The 18,998-nt window shown below is 39.1% G+C and overlaps 1 protein-coding gene across 1 annotated transcript in view; it reads left to right on the plus strand.

Annotated features, from left to right (window-relative positions):
* Window positions 1–18,998, plus strand: part of BACE2 (beta-secretase 2) — a 50,193-nt gene extending 31,195 nt beyond the window's left edge. The window contains exons 6-9 of the mRNA XM_030476892.1: window positions 1,137–1,238; window positions 4,740–4,889; window positions 6,031–6,199; window positions 12,183–18,998. Of these exons, the coding sequence (XP_030332752.1) occupies window positions 1,137–1,238; window positions 4,740–4,889; window positions 6,031–6,199; window positions 12,183–12,436 (675 nt within the window). The 3' untranslated portion in view covers window positions 12,437–18,998. The remainder of the gene's footprint in view (window positions 1–1,136; window positions 1,239–4,739; window positions 4,890–6,030; window positions 6,200–12,182) is intronic.

The raw sequence follows: 18,998 nt of genomic DNA on the forward strand, positions 1-18,998 counted from the left end.
TGTGCTAAAGATTTTCCAAATGACTTGATAACATCTAAACCAAAGTATTTTAAATTTGCTTGCTGTTTAACCTCTTCCTAAAAAGCCTATGCTGTATATTACCCTCTGTCTTATGATTATGCCGTAAACATGTCACTGTTCAGTTTTATTGATCCTGCTGCCTAAGCTGGCAACAAAAGTAGTTAATTCAAACAGCTGTCACTGCTACTTGCCTCTTCCCCCCCCCCCCCCCCCAGTTAATCATAATTTTTAAGGAGTTCATGAAAAAAATATGTACCTTTTAAAATGTTTATTCTTTGTTTGCTGTATCTGAAATTTGCTGAAATATCCTTATCTCAGGGTTTGGGGTTTAATAATGAAATGTTTGTAGTGCAGATTTTAGTTTTTTGGGGTTTTGGGTTTTTTAGTTTTAGGTTTAGTTTTTTAGGTTTAGTTTTTAGGTTTTTAGTGCAGACTTTGAGGCAGCAAGATTGAAATTTCAAGAGGTTTTTACACTTGGGTTTTTTTCTGTGTTTTAGTGGTTTTCAGCAGTCAAGAGAGAAAGGTCTGGTACTTGGCATTTGTACTCTTGAGCCAGGACCAAGTGTGACTTGTAGTGAGGTATAATGCTCCCTGAGTATTCTTGAATTAGATGCACCAGCCATTAAAAGTAGGTTGCTGCACTGTGTTTAAACTAGAGTGAGTTGTTTCCATTATAGCAGAGACCTTGATTCAGGGCTTGGACATACTTGTAAGCTACATCAGCATGCTTAGCATCTGTCTGTACTGACCATGAGAGTTCTTCTGCCCAAAGTGTATGGGAGGTAAAGCAGATTAGCTCACAGCTCTGACAGGGGCTGGGATTTACTTCTTTTTATAGTGGTTTGGCCATTTGCACTAGGTGTGGTGACACACAGTAATTGCCCGAGTAGTGCAGATAAACTCACTCTTGTGTCTAGGCTGACCGTATCTTGCTTTTGCTCTCAGACTTCATTTGAATTCAAGCTATCAAGTAGAGAGAGCTGCTGACAGGTATGACACGTGTCTTTGGGAAGATAGCTACCAAAAAGGAACAGCTTTGTCATTGTTATGAAACAGTGGAATCTGCATTACATAGCTACAGTGTGTAACTTCTTTCCTTTTTTCACCCTCTGTAGTACAATGCTGATAAAGCAATAGTAGACAGTGGCACCACGCTCCTCCGTCTGCCGCAGAAAGTCTTCAGTGCTGTTGTGCAAGCAATAGCTCGCACATCCCTGGTAAGCTAATATGATTCAGTCTGCTCAAAATGTTAAATTCCTATTAAATGATCACATCATCTTTGAAAGGAGTGTCATCGTTGCTATCTAGCTTGTAAGTCATAGGGTTTTAACCTGAGGGGAGCAAAATCTTTCCTGATCTACTTCTGTTAATAAATGACAAATGACTGATAGTCTTAGGAAACGGAAAAGACAAAGGAAGACGTGAAGATGGAAAGGGAGAAGGGAAAAGGGGGATCCAAGTACAAAACAGAAATATGTGTATGGAAGTGCATCAGAAATAGTGCAAAGATGGAATATTTTGTTCTAAGCATTTCAGAAACATGGGCATAATCCCTGTTGCTCTGATTCAAAGTATAAAGAGTGCAAAAATCAGTCCTTTCATTCAAAATGGAGTGTTTATGAAGTGGAAGAACCTGCTACTGCAAGCAGTTTCTTTCCAAGTATAATGCCTATTGTTGTATAGAATGGATACCATTCATTAGGATTATTCATATCAAGAAAACTGCTTTTGACTTTCATTATTGAATTATTTATGTTTAAAAGCATCTTTCTTTGGAAATAGAGTAGGCTGTAGAAGTAGAGCATGGGAATGGTGGATTTCTGTGAGTGTGGAGTAACCAAAGCAGCATTTTCTGGTTAATAGAAAGTGTTCCTAAATTTTGGTAGAATACAATGTATAGCGCCAATAAGGTTAAAGATGAAGAATAAATCCCAGATATTTCAGTGTGAACAATTTAAACATTTTTGTCATGGATTCACAATCAGATAGCGGTACTTGTTGCAAATCACAGGAAATACAGTAACTAGACTACTTGCTGGCTGCTCAAAAGACAGAGTATTTGCCACTATGCTGATAATTCAAGATTTAGATCCTTTTCCTGCCTGATTGAGAGCAGAGATTTTCACTGCCTGCAGGTGTCCAGTATCTGACATAAATGTAGTAGTTACATAACATAGCTCAACTTTCCTAGTTGAAAAGTTCTTCTGTTTGCAAAGCACTTAAGTATTGATTGGAACAGTTTCAGTCAATGGGGGGAGGAATTGAAAGAAGCCTACCCAAGATCTCTTGTAATGGCATCTTGTGGTAGGGCATCCTCCTGTGAAGTGGGTCATAGCAGTCCACACTCCTCTCTGGTCTTGGTCAGGACATTTGAACTAGGGCCTTCCACATGACAAGTAAATAGTCAACTGATTGATAAGGTATTAGAGGGAAACCAGTCGCTCATTATGCTTAATGATTTCTGGTCATTCTATTAAAAATGCATAAACGAGCTCTTCTCTTTTAGGGTTTCTTTTTAATCTCAAGGACCTTGCTGCTGTACCCCTTTCCCTCCACACACACAAAAAACCCCCAACTTTCACAGTTCTAAACAAAGGAGATAGTCTATTAAATAAGGAAGTAGTTACGAGATGTAAGGATTAGATTCCAGCTGTGTAGGAGCAATGTCAAGAAAATGGGTATTTTCAGTAATTGTACCATGGCATCACAACTGTACTTTTAGCACTTTGTGCTTCTGGCAGGCTATGTACCACTGAAACATAAAATCAGCTTCTCTAGTCAGACATACTTCTCTGACCACGGGTGAACTAGGTTAAAAAGTTCCTGTTCCTAGCAGCTTGTTATGAGCTTCCCAGCAAGATGTTATTGCCCCCTCAGGTATACTGGGATAACTGCATGTGAAGCGCTCCTTTATCCAACTCCATTAGAATCCAAGGCTGTGAGCTTTATGCTCTTCAGTGGCACAGATATTTTTTTAAACCTTACTTATTTGGACTGAAATCTTTAGGGAGCAGCTATAGATGCAGTTTGATATTGGCAGGTCTGAAGGGTGGTGGTTTGGGTAGATGGGCAGAGGTGAGCCGCAGAGGGGTGGCCCCTACTGTACCTCACTGAGCTGAAGTCAAAACAGCATGTCTGCTCATACAGAGTAGAGACTTAGCATATAATGCAAAGTTAATAAGTTGAAGAAAGGAAGGCTCAAATAAACCTAAAAACTTGATTTTAATAACCTTTTAGGTATCATATTGCCAAATCCCCTCAATGCATTTCTTCAGTGTACAGAAGTAAGGCAAAGAAATGCAATGTAATAAACAGTCTTCCTGGGAAATGAAAGTAGACACTTAACATAGAGCACTTTATGGGCTTGGTCTGTCCAGTCTGGGTGCTATCATGCAGTTTCCTCAGATCACAAGCTCTGCTTTCCAAGAGAAAATGAAAAGAGAGAAAAACTGTATTTTCGGCAGGTGTGGCCTGGGGCTTAGCTGTGAGGGGCAGAGCATTCTGTCCTGTGCCAAGAGATGTACTTAAGCACACACTGAGAGCTAGGGGTAAAAGCAGTCTGTATGTGAGGGTAAGCATCACTGTGTGCTTTCATGAGTGTATACTTTCTGGCCCAAAAACAAGAGATAAGCACCTGGAAGTACTAAGAGTCTAATATTGTGCAAATATTTCATTAGCAGGTATCTGGGGTGGGGTGAATATTTGTGACCTGTTAAAATGCCATATAACTAATGTATGAGCTGATGTTTACAAAATAATCAATATCACAGATAAATACAAATGAGGTGGGTGGAGAGGATGGATTCTACCTTTATTCTTACCCAAACGTGAAGCTTTGGCTGTGCAGCGTCAGAACAAGATACTGCCATGGATGTTCCCTCATGTGGGAATGAGAACAGGTGGAAAGTAATGCACTAAAAGAAGGAAGGTTTTTCCTCCGATCTGGCAGCAGATCAGTTTCAGGGAGCAAGAACATCAGACAGGATGTTTGTCCTAGGCAAACAAGCTCTGTAGGGGTTTGCTTTTTGCTTTGTTAGTGCAATATTATACAATATATTAAAAACTACTGTTAACCTTATTTCAAGAGCATGTCAAGTTGTACTGGCAGTGAGTGGCAGGGCAGCAAAAGACAGAGGGATGTATTTCTTTCCACTGACTGTAGCAGACCTTGATTCCCCTAGATGCCAGGAGATTCTGGATTAGCCCTTGGCTTCAAAACCCTAAAGCTGAGTAAGAAGCTGTAGGTATGTGAGGAAGTGAGATGACTCCATTACATATTCATGGCATTTGTATTTTGGTTTGTGTTTCTAAAAAATGTCTGCTGCTTCAAAACATTGGTGTTTGTTCAGAGCTCTTCTGAGAAGAGGTAGATGGGTAATAAAAGCCTGTGGATGCTTTTCCTCTTTGTGGTACTGATTTCTCAGGGAGATCGTACATGTCCATTGCAGAAGTGGAAGTAATGAGATACAAATGGGGAGGGAAGGAAGAGCTAAACTTACTTTGCCTCTTCCCCCTTCTTCCAAGTCACACCTTGATTTGTGTGTTGGGTTTTTGCTTTGATCTTTAAAGAAAAAGCTCTTTGTAAGACTTGTGTGCATGCTTTAATTTCTCCATGGGAATTGAAGAAGTGTCGAACAGTGGTAGATATCATTTACAAAAGTCCTATCAAAATGTCTGTAATCTGTATGTATCACTTTATTTTTTTTTTTTCTTAACAGATACAAGAATTCTCTTCTGGTTTCTGGACTGGTTCACAGCTTGCATGCTGGGATAAAACTGAAAAACCCTGGTCCTTATTTCCCAAACTTTCCATATACCTAAGGGATGAAAACTCCAGTAGGTCGTTTCGGATCTCTATCCTACCACAGGTCTCAACATTCTTTTTTTATTCATTTACACATTTATTTTTACTATTATAAAGCACATCCTCTTAAAAAAATAGGAGCTATTTTTAGCTGTAATAGAGAACTGGCTTATTGCATGCAAGGGAAATCTTTTAAAATGACATTTTAAAAATCAAACTGTAAATAGGGAAGATAACATACTTGTCAAACCTAAAACAAAAAAGCAAAACAACTTCCCAATGAGTGCAGTCTGTGTAATTGGGAATGATTTCTTCAAATTGTCAGGAAAAATAGGCAAGGTCTTGTTTTGTTTTCATGAGTTTTAACCATATTAGATGTCAGTACAGAATGTGTGTGTATTGGTTTGATCTTCTCATTTTAGGAAGCAAATTGATCTGATTTTTGTGGCATTTATGTGATGTCTTCACCATTTTCTGTAACTTGGTTTGCTTATCTTTTATTAATATTCCATCCCAGCTTTTAGAATATAATGTGCCACTTTTATTTTTCCTCTCTGGCTTCCACTCCTGTTAGAGGCTGCAACACAGGCTGGTATCCTCTAACATTGCTAATACAGTCTTTTACCTCAGGGGATGGTCAGGAGCAGAGGGGAGAATGAAACTATTAAGTGTATTTTTAACTTGAAATATAGTAAAACCTTATGATAAGCTTTTTCTGTATTGATCATGTAGCTTGGCAATCTTTCATCTTCCCTGAGGAGACAAGGGGTAAAATGTGACTTGAATTTATGAATCTAGAGCCTTGAAGCTGACACTGAATGCTCTCTAAATCAATTCCATCCTGATATTTTTTTAATAATAAAATTATTCTCTAATTAGAGTTCATATGCCAAATTCTTTCTCAGCTATCCTTCCTTTATGGAAAATACAATAAAAAGTAGCTCTCATGAATTCGCTGTTGACCTTCACATAGTGACCGACTGTGTTCAAATTTAAGCTTCGAATCCGAGAGCTTTACATCTTACCTGGATGTAAGCTTTGACCAGTTTTAAATCATGTACAGAAACCTGCTTGCCCCAATTCATTCTCTATTTCCAGTGGAGTTTGAGTGCTTGAATATGAAAATCAAAAGGTCTGAACTTCTAAGTACTGTGTGGTGGTGCTTCTTACACTCTGTTGTCTTTTTTGTATTTTGTTTTTAATAGCTTTATATTCAACCTATCCTTGGAATAGGAGAAACTTTACAGTGTTACCGATTTGGCATCTCTTCCTCCACAAGTGCTCTAGTTATTGGTGCTACAGTCATGGAAGGCTTCTATGTAATGTTTGACAGAGCCCAGAGGAGAGTGGGCTTTGCAGTGAGTCCATGTGCAGGTAAGAGAAATACAGTTCAGGACTTGGTGGGTGAGGAAACACCTGGTCTCTCAGAGAAAACCTTGACACTTATCTGATGGGAAAAAGCGTGATTACTCATGATGTGTGAAGGGTATATTTTTGAACAATCCCAAGTTATTCACATTTCAAGGGGAGAGAAAAAAAGGCTGTATTGCACACAAGTCTTTTGGCATGAAGTAAATCAGCCTCAGCTCTGGGTATCTTAGCTGCTTAGAAGATCTTCCCTCTGAGAGAAGATCTTCTTTCTGAGACATCTGTCTCTGTGTGCAGTTTCCCCAGCAGTTACATGAGACAAGTTCCTCTTTTTAATGCAGCTTAATTTTTGTGTAGTTCCTGTTCTAATTTGCGGATAAATTAGTTCTTCAACTAACTTTTGCAATGTGTAGTAAATTACCTTTCTCACAGTTTTCTTTTAATGTAAACTGTGCCTTTTCAGCCTCTCTTTCTCTGAGTAAGAAAGAGCTAAGATGAAAATGGGGCTCAGATAAAGACTTGTGGTGTTTGTGTTGGTTCTAAACAAAGTTTTCTCAGTGTAATTAGAAAGTCATTGATTTTTTAATTATCTGCTGAGGAAATGTGAAAAAGCTCATATTTTTTGGATTATTTTAAAGTGCTGGTCAACTTGCCTTTTCATGATTTCTTTTATCTCATCAAGCATAGTTAAAAACAAAAGTTTTGAGGTTTCCTCCCCTGTTGTTGGGACATTGCTTTGTCACCACAGGAACATGCAGGTGGGAGAGGAGGGAAGGGATGTGAACCCATATGCAAGTTTCTGTCCTAGACAGAAGTGGTTTATGCCGTGGAAAACATTGTATCATCTGAGATTTGCATGAGAAAAGGACTACTGCTGACAGTGCTTCTTTAATCCCCAGTATTTATGCTAGAGAGGGTAAGGACAATAAGTAGTTGAGTGCTTAATGCAACACGGTAATTGAGAGGGAAAAAAAGGATAGATACTACATAGCTGAATTGTAGCTCCAGGGCATTTTAAAAGCCTTTTTTTTTTTAACCTCTCCGTTGTTAATGGGCTGAAAATTGTCATCTTTGAGCTTGCTATGAAAGAAAATCTGGATATTGATGTGGACCTCTATGAGGTGCCATGCAGTGATGAAAGACACATTTTGAATGTGTCTGAAAGGAAAGTGTAACTAGACAAATACTACAGACCAGGTTTTCCTGCCTTTCATTTTTCCTTATGCTTTCTGCCTGCAATTTCAGCAAGCATAGAGCTGCCTCTTGTCCCTGTCATGCTGCAGCCATTAATGGAGAGGGGAGGCGGCATTTTGACAGAACATACTGACCAACATGTCGTCAGCAGGGAACACAAGCCAGCTGATGCTCGTAAGAACACTTTGACAGCACAGCTTTTTTAAGAAAAAGAATTGGCGAACCATAATAACTCCTTAATGTTAATATTGCTACATAAAAGTATAGAGTTTGGCCACTTCAGGTAGCTCTGCCAACCTCATCTAGAGAGGAAGAACTGAGCTTGCTGAATAGAAATGAAATCTGAATTTACATGAGCTTGGACACATAATGATACCCAGCTGGTGCTAGAAGGCATTTCCTCCTTTGTCCATGTTTCTTTGTCCATGTTTCATGCATATGTCTAACCTAGTGTCATGGGAACTTAGCTTCTGGAGAAATCAGATGACACAAGCCACTGACTGAGACAAGATATACTGATTTGTCAGACTCCACTCACGGGGCAGATGACATTTTGCTGGATGTGCCAGTTGATCTGAATTCATTTCAACGCAGCTTGTGATTTCCGTATTTAACACTACTTTCATCAAAAAACCACAACTGTGAGTGGCTAGCAGTCGCTGCAGTGTGAGGGATTAAGCTGCCTAACTGGCTTCCTGTGGAGGCCAGCTATGTCCTTCACAGCAACTGTATTAACGTAATTTATTTGGAGCTTTTTAGTCTGTTTGTGGGCATAAATTAAATTGAATTACTGGTGGCATAAATCTTCAGAAATATTGAAATATAAAAGGCCATTTGGTGTGGCTTTGCAATGGCCTATGATTTCTTGTTTACAATAGAGTGTTAGCACTAAATTTAAGCCCATGTTTTTATAAGATGTTAAACGTGATGAATACAGAAATGAGGGAAACAGGACTAAAGGCTTTAACATCATTGAACTTTCTATTGAGACTTGACTAGACATGAGAACTGGCTTATCCTGCAATACTTCCACCATTTTCATACTCCAGGATGTACCAAGAGTGAGGAGAGTTAGATAGATGGCTGCAGAAAGCTATTCTGTTGTAGCAGGAAAAGAAATTTGCTTTTTCCTCAATATGGGAAGCCCTTTAAGACTTAATTTTGCCCATTACTAATTTCAGTTTGTTTCAAGCTGCCTGTTGATAATTTCAGGCATAATCTACTGCTTATAGGATGATTAGAAAAGGTTTGGATCAGGTTCCTTCTTGAAACAGTATGTTCAGATCAACTAGGTAGTATTAGTGAAACAACTTAATGGTACCTCATCATTGAGCACAATTAGACATCTAGTATTTTCGTGGTAAGTAAGAAGATCCTAAGAGCAGCACTGAGGTGTTTTTTAGGAAAGAAATGCACCAAGCACTCTAATCATAAATGACTTCTACACTAAACTGTGATGAGACAGAATGCACCCAAATTTGTGGGCGCTGAACTTGGTAAAATGGATGGCATGATGAATAGCAGAGCTTTGGTCCAGAAAGACCTTGGTAACCTGGAAGACTGGGCAGCAGAAACCTCAAGTTTCAGTGACAGAAAGTGCAAAAGTTCTGTGCCTCAAGCAGAAAACCACCATGCATGGGTATAGTCTGGGAAGGGACTGGCTGAATAGAAGCCCTGTGGAAGAGCAACTAGGTATTATGGTGGGCCCTAAGTTGAATGCAAGCCAAGATTGAGAGCAAGTGAAACTACATAACAAAGGGCGACATCCACCAGTTACATTCAGGAAGGCTCAAGTTGGACATGAGGAATTTCTTCTTCACCAGGAGGGTGGCACAGCACTGCAACAGGCTGCCCAGGGGGATCAGTGGGTCTCCACCCTCAGGCTTTTACCAGACCTGGCTGGATAAAGCTGCAGGTGACCTGGTCTATTGATGGTGGCAGTCATGCTCCGAGTAAGAGGCTGGACTAGGTGACTTTCAGGAGCCCCTTCCAAGCCACAATTTACAATTTTATGATAAATTTGATCTAACTTCAGGTTCGCTTCCTTTCCAAAACACCCAAGATGGTGAGTGCATGTGTTCAAATTCTACACAAATGTTGTAAACCAGCATTTTCCAGAGGTGCCATTTTTGTCCTGTAATCATCAATAATGAAGAAAATCTTATTTATTCGACATCGAGAATTTATTGTATGTAGCTACCAGCTATTCTAAAAAAATATGCCAAGATACCCTAATTCATCTAATGTGTAGTATGCTACAGGTGTGTGACTGTTAGTTTACGTTAGGGACTTGTTTGAACAATTTAGGCAAATTTCCTCTCTTTTGATTTCCTCTCACTTTTTCTGGGGGTGGAAGACAGTGAGGGAAAACTTTTGATTTTGGAGGGAAGAAAGCAGAGGCTGTGCTGCTATCAAGTATTCTCAAAATGTAATTTAAAATATTGGCCACTATGGCAACAGTTTTGTATTGCCTTTTTTAATAGGAGTAATTATTGTACTCAAGCCAAATAATGAGTAATTAGGGACTGTATATTTTCAAAGCTGTCTCCAACATGAAAATTATGCTGCTTTTTTCACTTCTTCAAAACACTAAATTCCTAAGTAGTAATACTTATACCTTGCATTTCACATTAGTATTACATGTTGTTTAGTTTGGTTTTGCTGCAGGACTTCATAAAGACAGATTAAATGGTGCGAGTGGCTGAGATATCCAGAAAAAAGAATTACATGGTAGACAAATGGCAGTAGTGAGACTCTGAACAAAACTGATTTCTGCCACTGACCTCCTAGGTAGTCTTCTACAAGTTTGTCCACTATTGTGCAGCTCCCTTATCGTATCTGTGTAATAGCGGTGTCTTGGCAAAGATACGCTGACAATAGAGGGTACATGGACTAGTTTATTACCATCTGATGAGTTAAGAGAGTAGATGTTTGGTATTCACCAGTGTTACGGTGCTTGTGCATGCAGCCTCAGCTTTCACCCTCTCCATTCCAGCAGCCTATTGCTGCTAAAGGAGTCTTCCCACACTTGCAGCTGGAGAAGGGGTTGGTTCAGTTGAGTGATCCTACAGAATATTGCTCATTTGGGCATTTTGTTTGTTATGACAGGTTGGTTTTCTATCTAATCAGTGAGTTGCCCTGACTGTCCTTGCAGACAACCAGTCACTAGCACCAACACAAAAGAGGCACTGAGGGACAGAAGTGAGGGCAAGCAGGACTGTCTCTTTCAGCAGCAGTCTGCAGTTACCTTGAATTAAGTCTCTGGATTTAATGAGACTTACAGCTTAAAGTAATATGAGGTGTTAGGAGGCCAGAGACTGAATACCAACTAAAATCTCTCCCAATAAATTGAAGATAAAGCAGCCCCCTATTCTGCATTTGTTTCTCCACAAAAAATCTTAAAGACCACGTTCCTGCTTTTCCAAAACACAGGTTTCCCTCTTCCTTCCAAAGGGTATTTTATACTAAACTCTTTAAACATACTCTCAGGAGTCATGTCTAAGATATGTGTAAATAAGAGGCACTGTTTTCAGCAGGCAGGATCACTTAGAATTTGGCAAGAATGTGTGTGTGTATAAAACAGACGAGAAATGAAGCAGGAGGGTTAAAACTGAGGCCTTTATAAGAAATACACAAATGTGTCTTGAAGTATCTGACCAGAGAAGTGAATTACAATTGTGTGGAAGGCTGGTTAGAATGCACAGACAGTACTAAAAGCAGACTCCTAGTTGCCCCAGGCAAGCTAAAACATATCCATCCTTCCCTGGCCATGCACCTGCAGATATGAAATGCTCTGAATTTTTGTTGCCCTAGGCAACTCACTTGCTCTGCCTTTACAATATAGGTAGCCCTGTCCACAACTTGGGTGAACATTGCTGCGCTTGCCATGGTTACTGTGACAACCATGGGCAGCATAACCCTTTTTAGCAAATACTGGTTTAACAAGTAGGGGATTGTGATGGCAAGGAAACAAGTCACACAGTCTCTGATGTTACCAGGATGGATGGCTGTTCAAGAACGGAGCTGCCAAGGCACCATTCATGCTTCTTGCCTTTGCTTTGTCATCTCCATTTTTCAAGCTGCTTGGTTAGCTTCTCCCTCCCTGCCCAACAGCACTGCTCCTTCATGTCCCAGCTCCTCAGTTCTGACGCTGACCTTTCTCTCCACCGTTCCCATTTTCTGGACAGCCTTCATCCAACTCTTCTGCCTCACTTCCTCTTCCTTCTGAATTTTCACATCCACTCAAGAGTATCTGTGCTGCTTTCCACCCTGCACCTTGTGTTTAGGATACAGTCCTTTGAGGTATCTGTGAAGCTAATGAACCTGCATGCTGCTCCCTAAGACCCTGAAGATGTGGGAATTGTCTGAGGGACTCTTCCAGTTGTTTTGAAAGCTGGAAGCAAACTACAACTGCCCAGGACCTGACCTACTCCTGTGTAGTTGTTGTAAGATTTTTAAGCTTTGTTAAATTGACATTTCTGAAAGATTAGTCCAGAGACAAAAGGTGATTCAGTGGCTTGGGCTTTAGCTTCGTCTGTGAGAGATCCAATTTAACTGTCTGTTCTCTCATTGACAGCCTGAGTAGATGTGGGAGTGTCATGGTCTCCTTATGCTTCAGATTCCCATTTTATAAACATGGGCTACTAGCATTTTCATTGCAATGAGAAATATAAGAAAACATGAGATGTATGATGATGGAGGGAGAGAGATGCATAGGTATTTAGGCTAGATCTTTTGTTATTTGCTTTTAAATGGTGTCTATAGACTTAATGTTTTCCTTTTTGTAATTTCTCAGAAGTTGATGGCTCTCCAGTATCTGAGATCGAAGGCCCTTTCACAACAGCAGATGTTGCAAGCAACTGTGTTTCTAGCATTTCTTTCCATGAACCAGTGTTGTGGATTGCCTCCTATGCTCTCATGAGCCTGTGTGGAATTATCCTCCTTATACTGATCATCCTGCTGCTTATCCCACTACGGTGCCAGCATCGCTACACTGACAATGACGTGGTCAATGACGAATCCTCCTTAGTGCGTCATCGATGGAAATGAGAAACTTGATCGTGAAATCTGGGACTTAGAATGAAAAACAAAGTACTTTGCCAAGGGGAAGAAGCCAATGCCTCAATCCTTTCTACGTTCACTACAAATTGCTGTTGAAATCCAGCCAAATATCCTGCATCATAACTTTTTAAACTTTATTTTCTAACACTGATTCTGAACCAAAGCACTGTTAACCACTTCTTAAGTGCTACGGTACTGGATTTGCTACTGCAGTAAAATGAGCCTTTGTGCTCTCAATAGTACCTTCTTTTTAAAAAAAAAAAAAAAAAAGAGAGAGAAAAAAACCACACCATGCTGTTCTTCCGCTGTCCATCCCTCTCACAAAAAAAGAGCTGTCAGTATTTTCTAACTAATCAAGCCCTGACTGTAGAAAAAGAGAAAAAATTTAATAATCTTTCTTATTAATTGCATTAAATGAATACTGCTTTATGTTTACATCAATTCATTCTGAAACTGTGCTTATGGTGCAGGGGAGGGAGAAAGGCCAGACTTAAGCAGCAGAGAAAAGCAAGTGAGGTCAGGAAGAAATGTTGGTTTGTGGGTTTTTTTCCCTCAAGATCACTGCTGCCACTTGAGAGGGTCGCCCTTCCTGAGTGTCATTACAAAATAGTTTGAGGAGGTGAAAACGGGGGAACAAACCTGTTCAGCCTTAGTGTAAAACAAGACTACCTCTCTTAATTTACAAGGACGCTACCACTGGTAAGCCTGTGGCTTAGAACTGGTCTTGAAGCACAAGATGCTCCATACAACCACATGCAGCTCCTTGGCTTTGAAGTAGTGGATTTTATAAAAATTAATACTTTGTGACTTTCCACTTTTGTGCACAAAAGAAAAGCCTTTCAGTTTTCCCCCTGATGTGGGGTTTTGTGGGGTGGTTGGGTTTTTTGAGTTGAGGATGACTGATACTTAGAAAAGGCTGGTTTTCATATGTATTGGACAGATGATAAAGTTAAGGTCCATGTTCTGCCATGTCTTTTGATTTTTCTAGTGAGTGTGGAACAAGAAGGAAACAGCAAAAGAAGAAAGACACCCCTTTTTTGCTGAGCTCACTAACCTAGAAATTCAATGGAAAAGTATCTGCCTTCATGGACAGACTGTGAAGTGAAAGTCTTAATGCTGCCTTGTTTTTCAACTTCAACAGCAGTTGGAGGTCTTTAGTTTAGCTTCCCCTGTGTGTCAATCAAATGAAAAGTGGGTGTATTGACTGGCTGAAAACAAACGTGGTAAAACTGAACACAGTAGTGGGAGAGAGCAGGAAAGAATGTATTTGACCAGACCTCCACTGTACAAGCACAAATCTTAATGCCAAGGTCAGAACATGGTATTTTCTTTGCAGATAGGACAATCTTTCTTGTATCTAGTCAGTGAGCATTGCAGGACCTCCATCTCTTTCCTATAACACTGGCATAGTGAGGTTGAAAGATAAATTATACAAGGTTGAGGAGTCCTGCGATAACTATTAGTTATCTGGTTTGGGGGCAGGGAAAAGGGAACAAAAAAAAGAAAAGGGGGGGAGGGAAGAATCTTTTGCATTTCGATAGCAGAGCAGTTTGCATATCTGTGTGGGAAACAAGGAGAAAGAAAAGGAAGCTTGGCTCTGGATCTGCCAATCCCTTGCCTAGAAAATTTTCTGCCTATAATCCCTTCAGTATAGCTTTCTGATTCACACTGCCTCTGCATCTGACTCTGCATGGAATAAGCAAAGATTTCTTTTCAGAAATGGTGCTTTTACAGAGGTGAACATAATGTATGTGAAAATAAAGCACTGTTGGTTTTTATTAACTAACTTGTGTATTTCACTTCATAACTGGAAGTGCCTGTGGTTTTCTTTCCTTTTTAATTCTTGTACTTTCAAATTGCTTGGCTGAATAGAGTAAAATGATAGGTGTTGTGGTCCAATGTCTGAAAATTATTTCTCTTGGAATTAGGAGGAAATTTTGAGTTTGCCTCCCTCCTTTGCCTCTTAGTTTTTAAAAGGAGAAAAATGATGAATTATAAGAAATGTGAGAAACTATAGAGCTTAGGTGTTTCTCTGTATTCTGTTTTCCATGTTTCTTTTTTAATGTCTTATAATTAGAACTTCTAGTACACATTATAACAAAAAGAAATTCCCTTGAGTTCTTCCTTCGAGTTTTCCTTAAAGTAGTAGACTTTGCGCTGAAAAGATGGAGTGATGTTTCCAGTTCTGTGATTTGTTTCCATATCCTCCTCCTGGGTTTGGTTTTACACGTAACAAATAATTTCAACATTGTATTCCTTCTTCTACAGTATGTTAGTATAAGTAATGCTTCTGTCACCTGTTTCAAACAGAAACATGGCGCGAATGTTTGGATTGGTACGGTGGTAAACAATGAGCCCTTTCTCAATTCAGAAAGTAGTAACACTTGTATGCTCTTTGAAATGTTTCTTAGCTGCTTCCCTCTCCCCAGCCTCTCCGAACTCCTTACCACAAAGAATACTAGGAAGGAATTTACTGGGAAAGGTTCCTAGTATGCTTTCTAATGGCAAGCAAGATTTGTCCTTTCAGTGTGCTAGATTTCATATAAAAGCCTTTCAGTTTTGCCCTTTCACTTTGAATGTCATTGGTCAAGACATTTTAATAGAAACACTTGAATTATAGGAGCAATAATCAAGTAGCACAAATGAAACAGTAATATATTCTGGAGTTTTCATGGCATCCCTTGTCACTAAAATTTGGCTTTTAGTAAAAATGCTGTTAGTGACATCTGCTAGCAGCACAAACTTCATCTCAGCTTGTAAATTGATACTTACACTGGCAGATATTCAGGTGAGTATTGCTTTGTTGCTCTGGCAACCAGAAGAGCAATAGAAACCCTTGAGGGTTCATTTTTAGCTTACAGCACATTAAGAAAAATAATGCTCTCAAGCATTTTTCTGTGAAAGATGAAATACAGTGACAGATTACAGTGTTACCAGTGTGTCTTACTGGTGATCTCTTTACCTGATATATTTTTATTTAAAGGAGAGTGCTGGGAGGTATTTTGTGCTCCTCTTAACTAACTTCAGAAAGGAGATTAAACCATACCTTAAAAAAAAAAAAAAAAAAAAAGAAAGAAAAAATCAGAGCATTAAGTAAAGATGGTGCTGGAAAATATTCTCTATTTATTATGAAAGACAGGATGCTCCAAATCGCAGCACTCCATTCCTCATACATGTATCAATATTTCTTGCAGAACCAACATTCTCCTAATGTGAATGTAATATCATGTACCATGAAAATGTCAGAGACCGTGTTTCATAGGATGCAGCCTTTAGGTAACTGATGCTATCAGTGCAATCATTAGGGGTTTGAAGATGTGTGATTTGAGTTCAAGTAGTCAAACCTGAGATCAGACATGCAAATATGTTAGTTCTATCCCACTGCCTTCACAAGGTTTAGAAATATGATAATAGGCTTTTTGGCTCAATTTAAATGCTGAAGAAAATAGAAGAAAAAATTTTAAAAGCCTTTTTTTTTCAGTCTCTGTAAAAGAAGTTAGGTAGACGGGATTGTTCTGTTTTTAAGGTGAAAGAACTGGTATTTAGGATTTGCATGCTGGCTCAATCTAAATGGAATATATCAAGGCAGCATACCATTCTCAGCTTTGATGCTGTGCAGGTTAACTAGTGATAATCACAGAGCTATCAGTTTTGACATCTCTTATTAACGTAGCAGTTGCTTAACAACAGTAAACTCTTATCAACTAAAGTCAACCTATGGGTATTCTGCCCAGTTACTTGCTGTGTATCGACTGCCTGTGTTTGACTGAAGGATGAGCTGTTTGTATACTAAGCTTTTAATTTAAATATGAAAAGACTTAGGAGAGTTGCTTAACACAGCAACTTTTCAGAGAGAGTGGTCCTTAAATTTTCTGATAACCCAGTATGATTGTGCTACTGAACGCTTGCTTGACTTCTGTAGAGGTTTCCAACAACTAGGTTGGTTGTCATATCCTGATCTCAGACACGAGCCTCATATTTATAAGTAATGATATGAGCAGTGTAATGAAGGGGGCTGGTACAATGATGTATGGAGGTGAAAATAAAGGAAATTGTGGAAAGATAAGTAAACTATCCTTCACTTCATTAAAAATACTAAGAGCATAACAAATTGATCATTTTAAGAAGGGTCTGTACAATTTACCAAGACATTAGTTCCTGTCAAACTTGACTCTCTGAGAAGTTGTTCATTTTTCGCTGCTAATGTTCTTGCTGCTGCTCAGAGAAGTGAAGACAGCTTGGTAATGGGATATGAGCAATCTTCTGAGCCAGTCAGATTCTCTGGGTTCTGGGGCCTAATTAGACATTAGGTCAGGCTTGCAAGTAATCCAGAGTCCTGGTAATGGCTTGCCAGTAACATCTGAAATACAATTGTTGGCTTCAGCCAAACCCCTGAGTGACATAGATCTGTACTGCAGAAGCCACTGCTATGGCTTGCACTAACTGACAGAGGGGCTACAGTGGGCTGAAGCTGGCTGGTGGTGTGAAATGTGGAGATGCTAAATAATTGAGTCTTCTTCCAGATCAAGGCTGAGGCTCCTTAGTGGTGCAGAAACGGAGAGCAGTTGCTGACAAACTGCTGTAAGTGTAACGTCAGTCAGTCACCTGACTTCTTTGGTAAGGGTTCACTTGTCTGGATATATAAGCCAGTGAACACTTAAGGTGCCTATTGCTGCTACTGGGAATTATCCACTCAGAAGTGAATAAGGGGCATGATCATCTTCAAGTAAATCATTGGCCAGTTAGTGAATATCCCCCTCTCCAAAGTTCATATGTCACACTCCTAGTAATAGTCTGTTTGTCAGCAACGAAACAGGTTATTTTAAAACAAGTTGGCATTAGTGACTGTGCAGTAATATAAGAATGATTTGTGTTTGCTTTTCTTTTCCTTTTCATTGTAGGCTTTGGCTGGATCTTTGTGGTTGGGTAGTTGTTTTTACACTGGGCGTTTTAGATTAGACTACAAAGGCACATGCAGAATTTCTTTTACGCTAGCCAGAAAGTAGAACACAGAAGGTAATTTTCAGCATTTAAAAGGAAGTAGCCCTCAATAAGTGTTTTCTCCATTTTTTTGTAATTTATGATAATCACTTAAAATCAATGTATTTTAGCATGGCTCCTGTCCTTCTAATTTACTGGCTGTAAATCTTCAGATTTTTCTGACTTATACTCCCCTCATTCCTTCCCCCCCAAAAAAAAGTGTTCCTAAAAAAAGTTCCTAAAAGGTCCTGAAGACCTCTATATCCAAAATTTAGCCTTCTGACAAAAAAGATGTTTTTCTTTGTGAGCATTCACAGACCTATTTTAAAGTAGTTTGTAAAGCTTTATAAATTAACTCTAGGTTTAAAATACTTGCAGTAGTATTAGGAGGAGAATTAGACCCAAACCTTCATCTATGCCAGTGGTCCCTGAATTTGTGTGCAAAGAACTCTTTTGTGCATTTGACTACCTTTCCTAGACCGCTTTCACTTCCCACTTGGAAATACTTCACCGCTTGGTCACTGGTCCTGTACATTCTATCCTTATGAAATATGGTGGTGGAGAGGAGGACCGCAAGATGCTGTGAGAGTACCATTCCTTAAGCAGATAAACACCCCATATTTGAAGGCCTTGCCATTTTTCTGTCCTACCACCAACTGTAGCGGACCCTTACTATCTGTTGGCTCTTCTTGCCAACTGAGACACTTATGCTTTTTCCGGTTGAGCAACTCAGCCTGCTCTGATTTTATAGCAATGTGTACTTAGGCAAAATACTTGAATAAACTTCGTTGTAACCACCTTCTCATCACATCCCTCTTTGAAGAGAGAAGTTTTCACAGAGCCATGTCAAACCTGCGAAGTGTATGTTTATTCCTGTGGTTTTAGAGAGGAATTATGTAGTTGAATGTTTAAATGGCCATATTTGCAATATAGCTGTCCTTTGAAAAATTCTATGGGGAAAAAATGGACTCAAGAAAGGCATGTTGAAATGGTACTGAAGAGAAAACTTGACAATTTCTTGACAGCACCAAGGCATGAATTATTGAAATATGCCATGGAAAATATTGCTTTGCTAACCAATACTCTGTGTGTGCATAAACTATACAAGGTTGAGTGTTTAAATAAGATTTATCTGAAATGGGCAGTTCACTTTTTTTATTGAAAATTTTATATGGAGTTGCAGAAATCTTTTAAGTCTTTAACACTACATCAGCTGTTATTCGATAGTTATTTGGGAAGTGTGGAAAGGATTTCATCTTTAAGGAAATTTTTCCATCTTCTAGAGGCATTTCTTCACCTGATTTTTTTTTCTTTTCTTTTTAATAGGCAATGTTTTTAACATTGACTGAAAGGAAAATGGGATCAAAACTTTGAAAGAAAGGTGTATAGCCTTTTTAATTCAGCCTTTGGGTGATGTTATGATGTCTATCCCACTTACTGTCAAACCTCATTACTGAATTTTCCAAGAATTGATACTTTGTACTTTCAGGTCTTGCCATTTTCAGATAAACACTATGTAAAAATTCAAATTTTATGCTGCATAAAATAAATGATTAATTCTTTGAACCTA

The sequence above is a fragment of the Strigops habroptila genome, chromosome 2 (genome assembly GCF_004027225.2).
Source record: "Strigops habroptila isolate Jane chromosome 2, bStrHab1.2.pri, whole genome shotgun sequence".
Lineage (NCBI taxonomy): Eukaryota > Metazoa > Chordata > Aves > Psittaciformes > Psittacidae > Strigops > Strigops habroptila.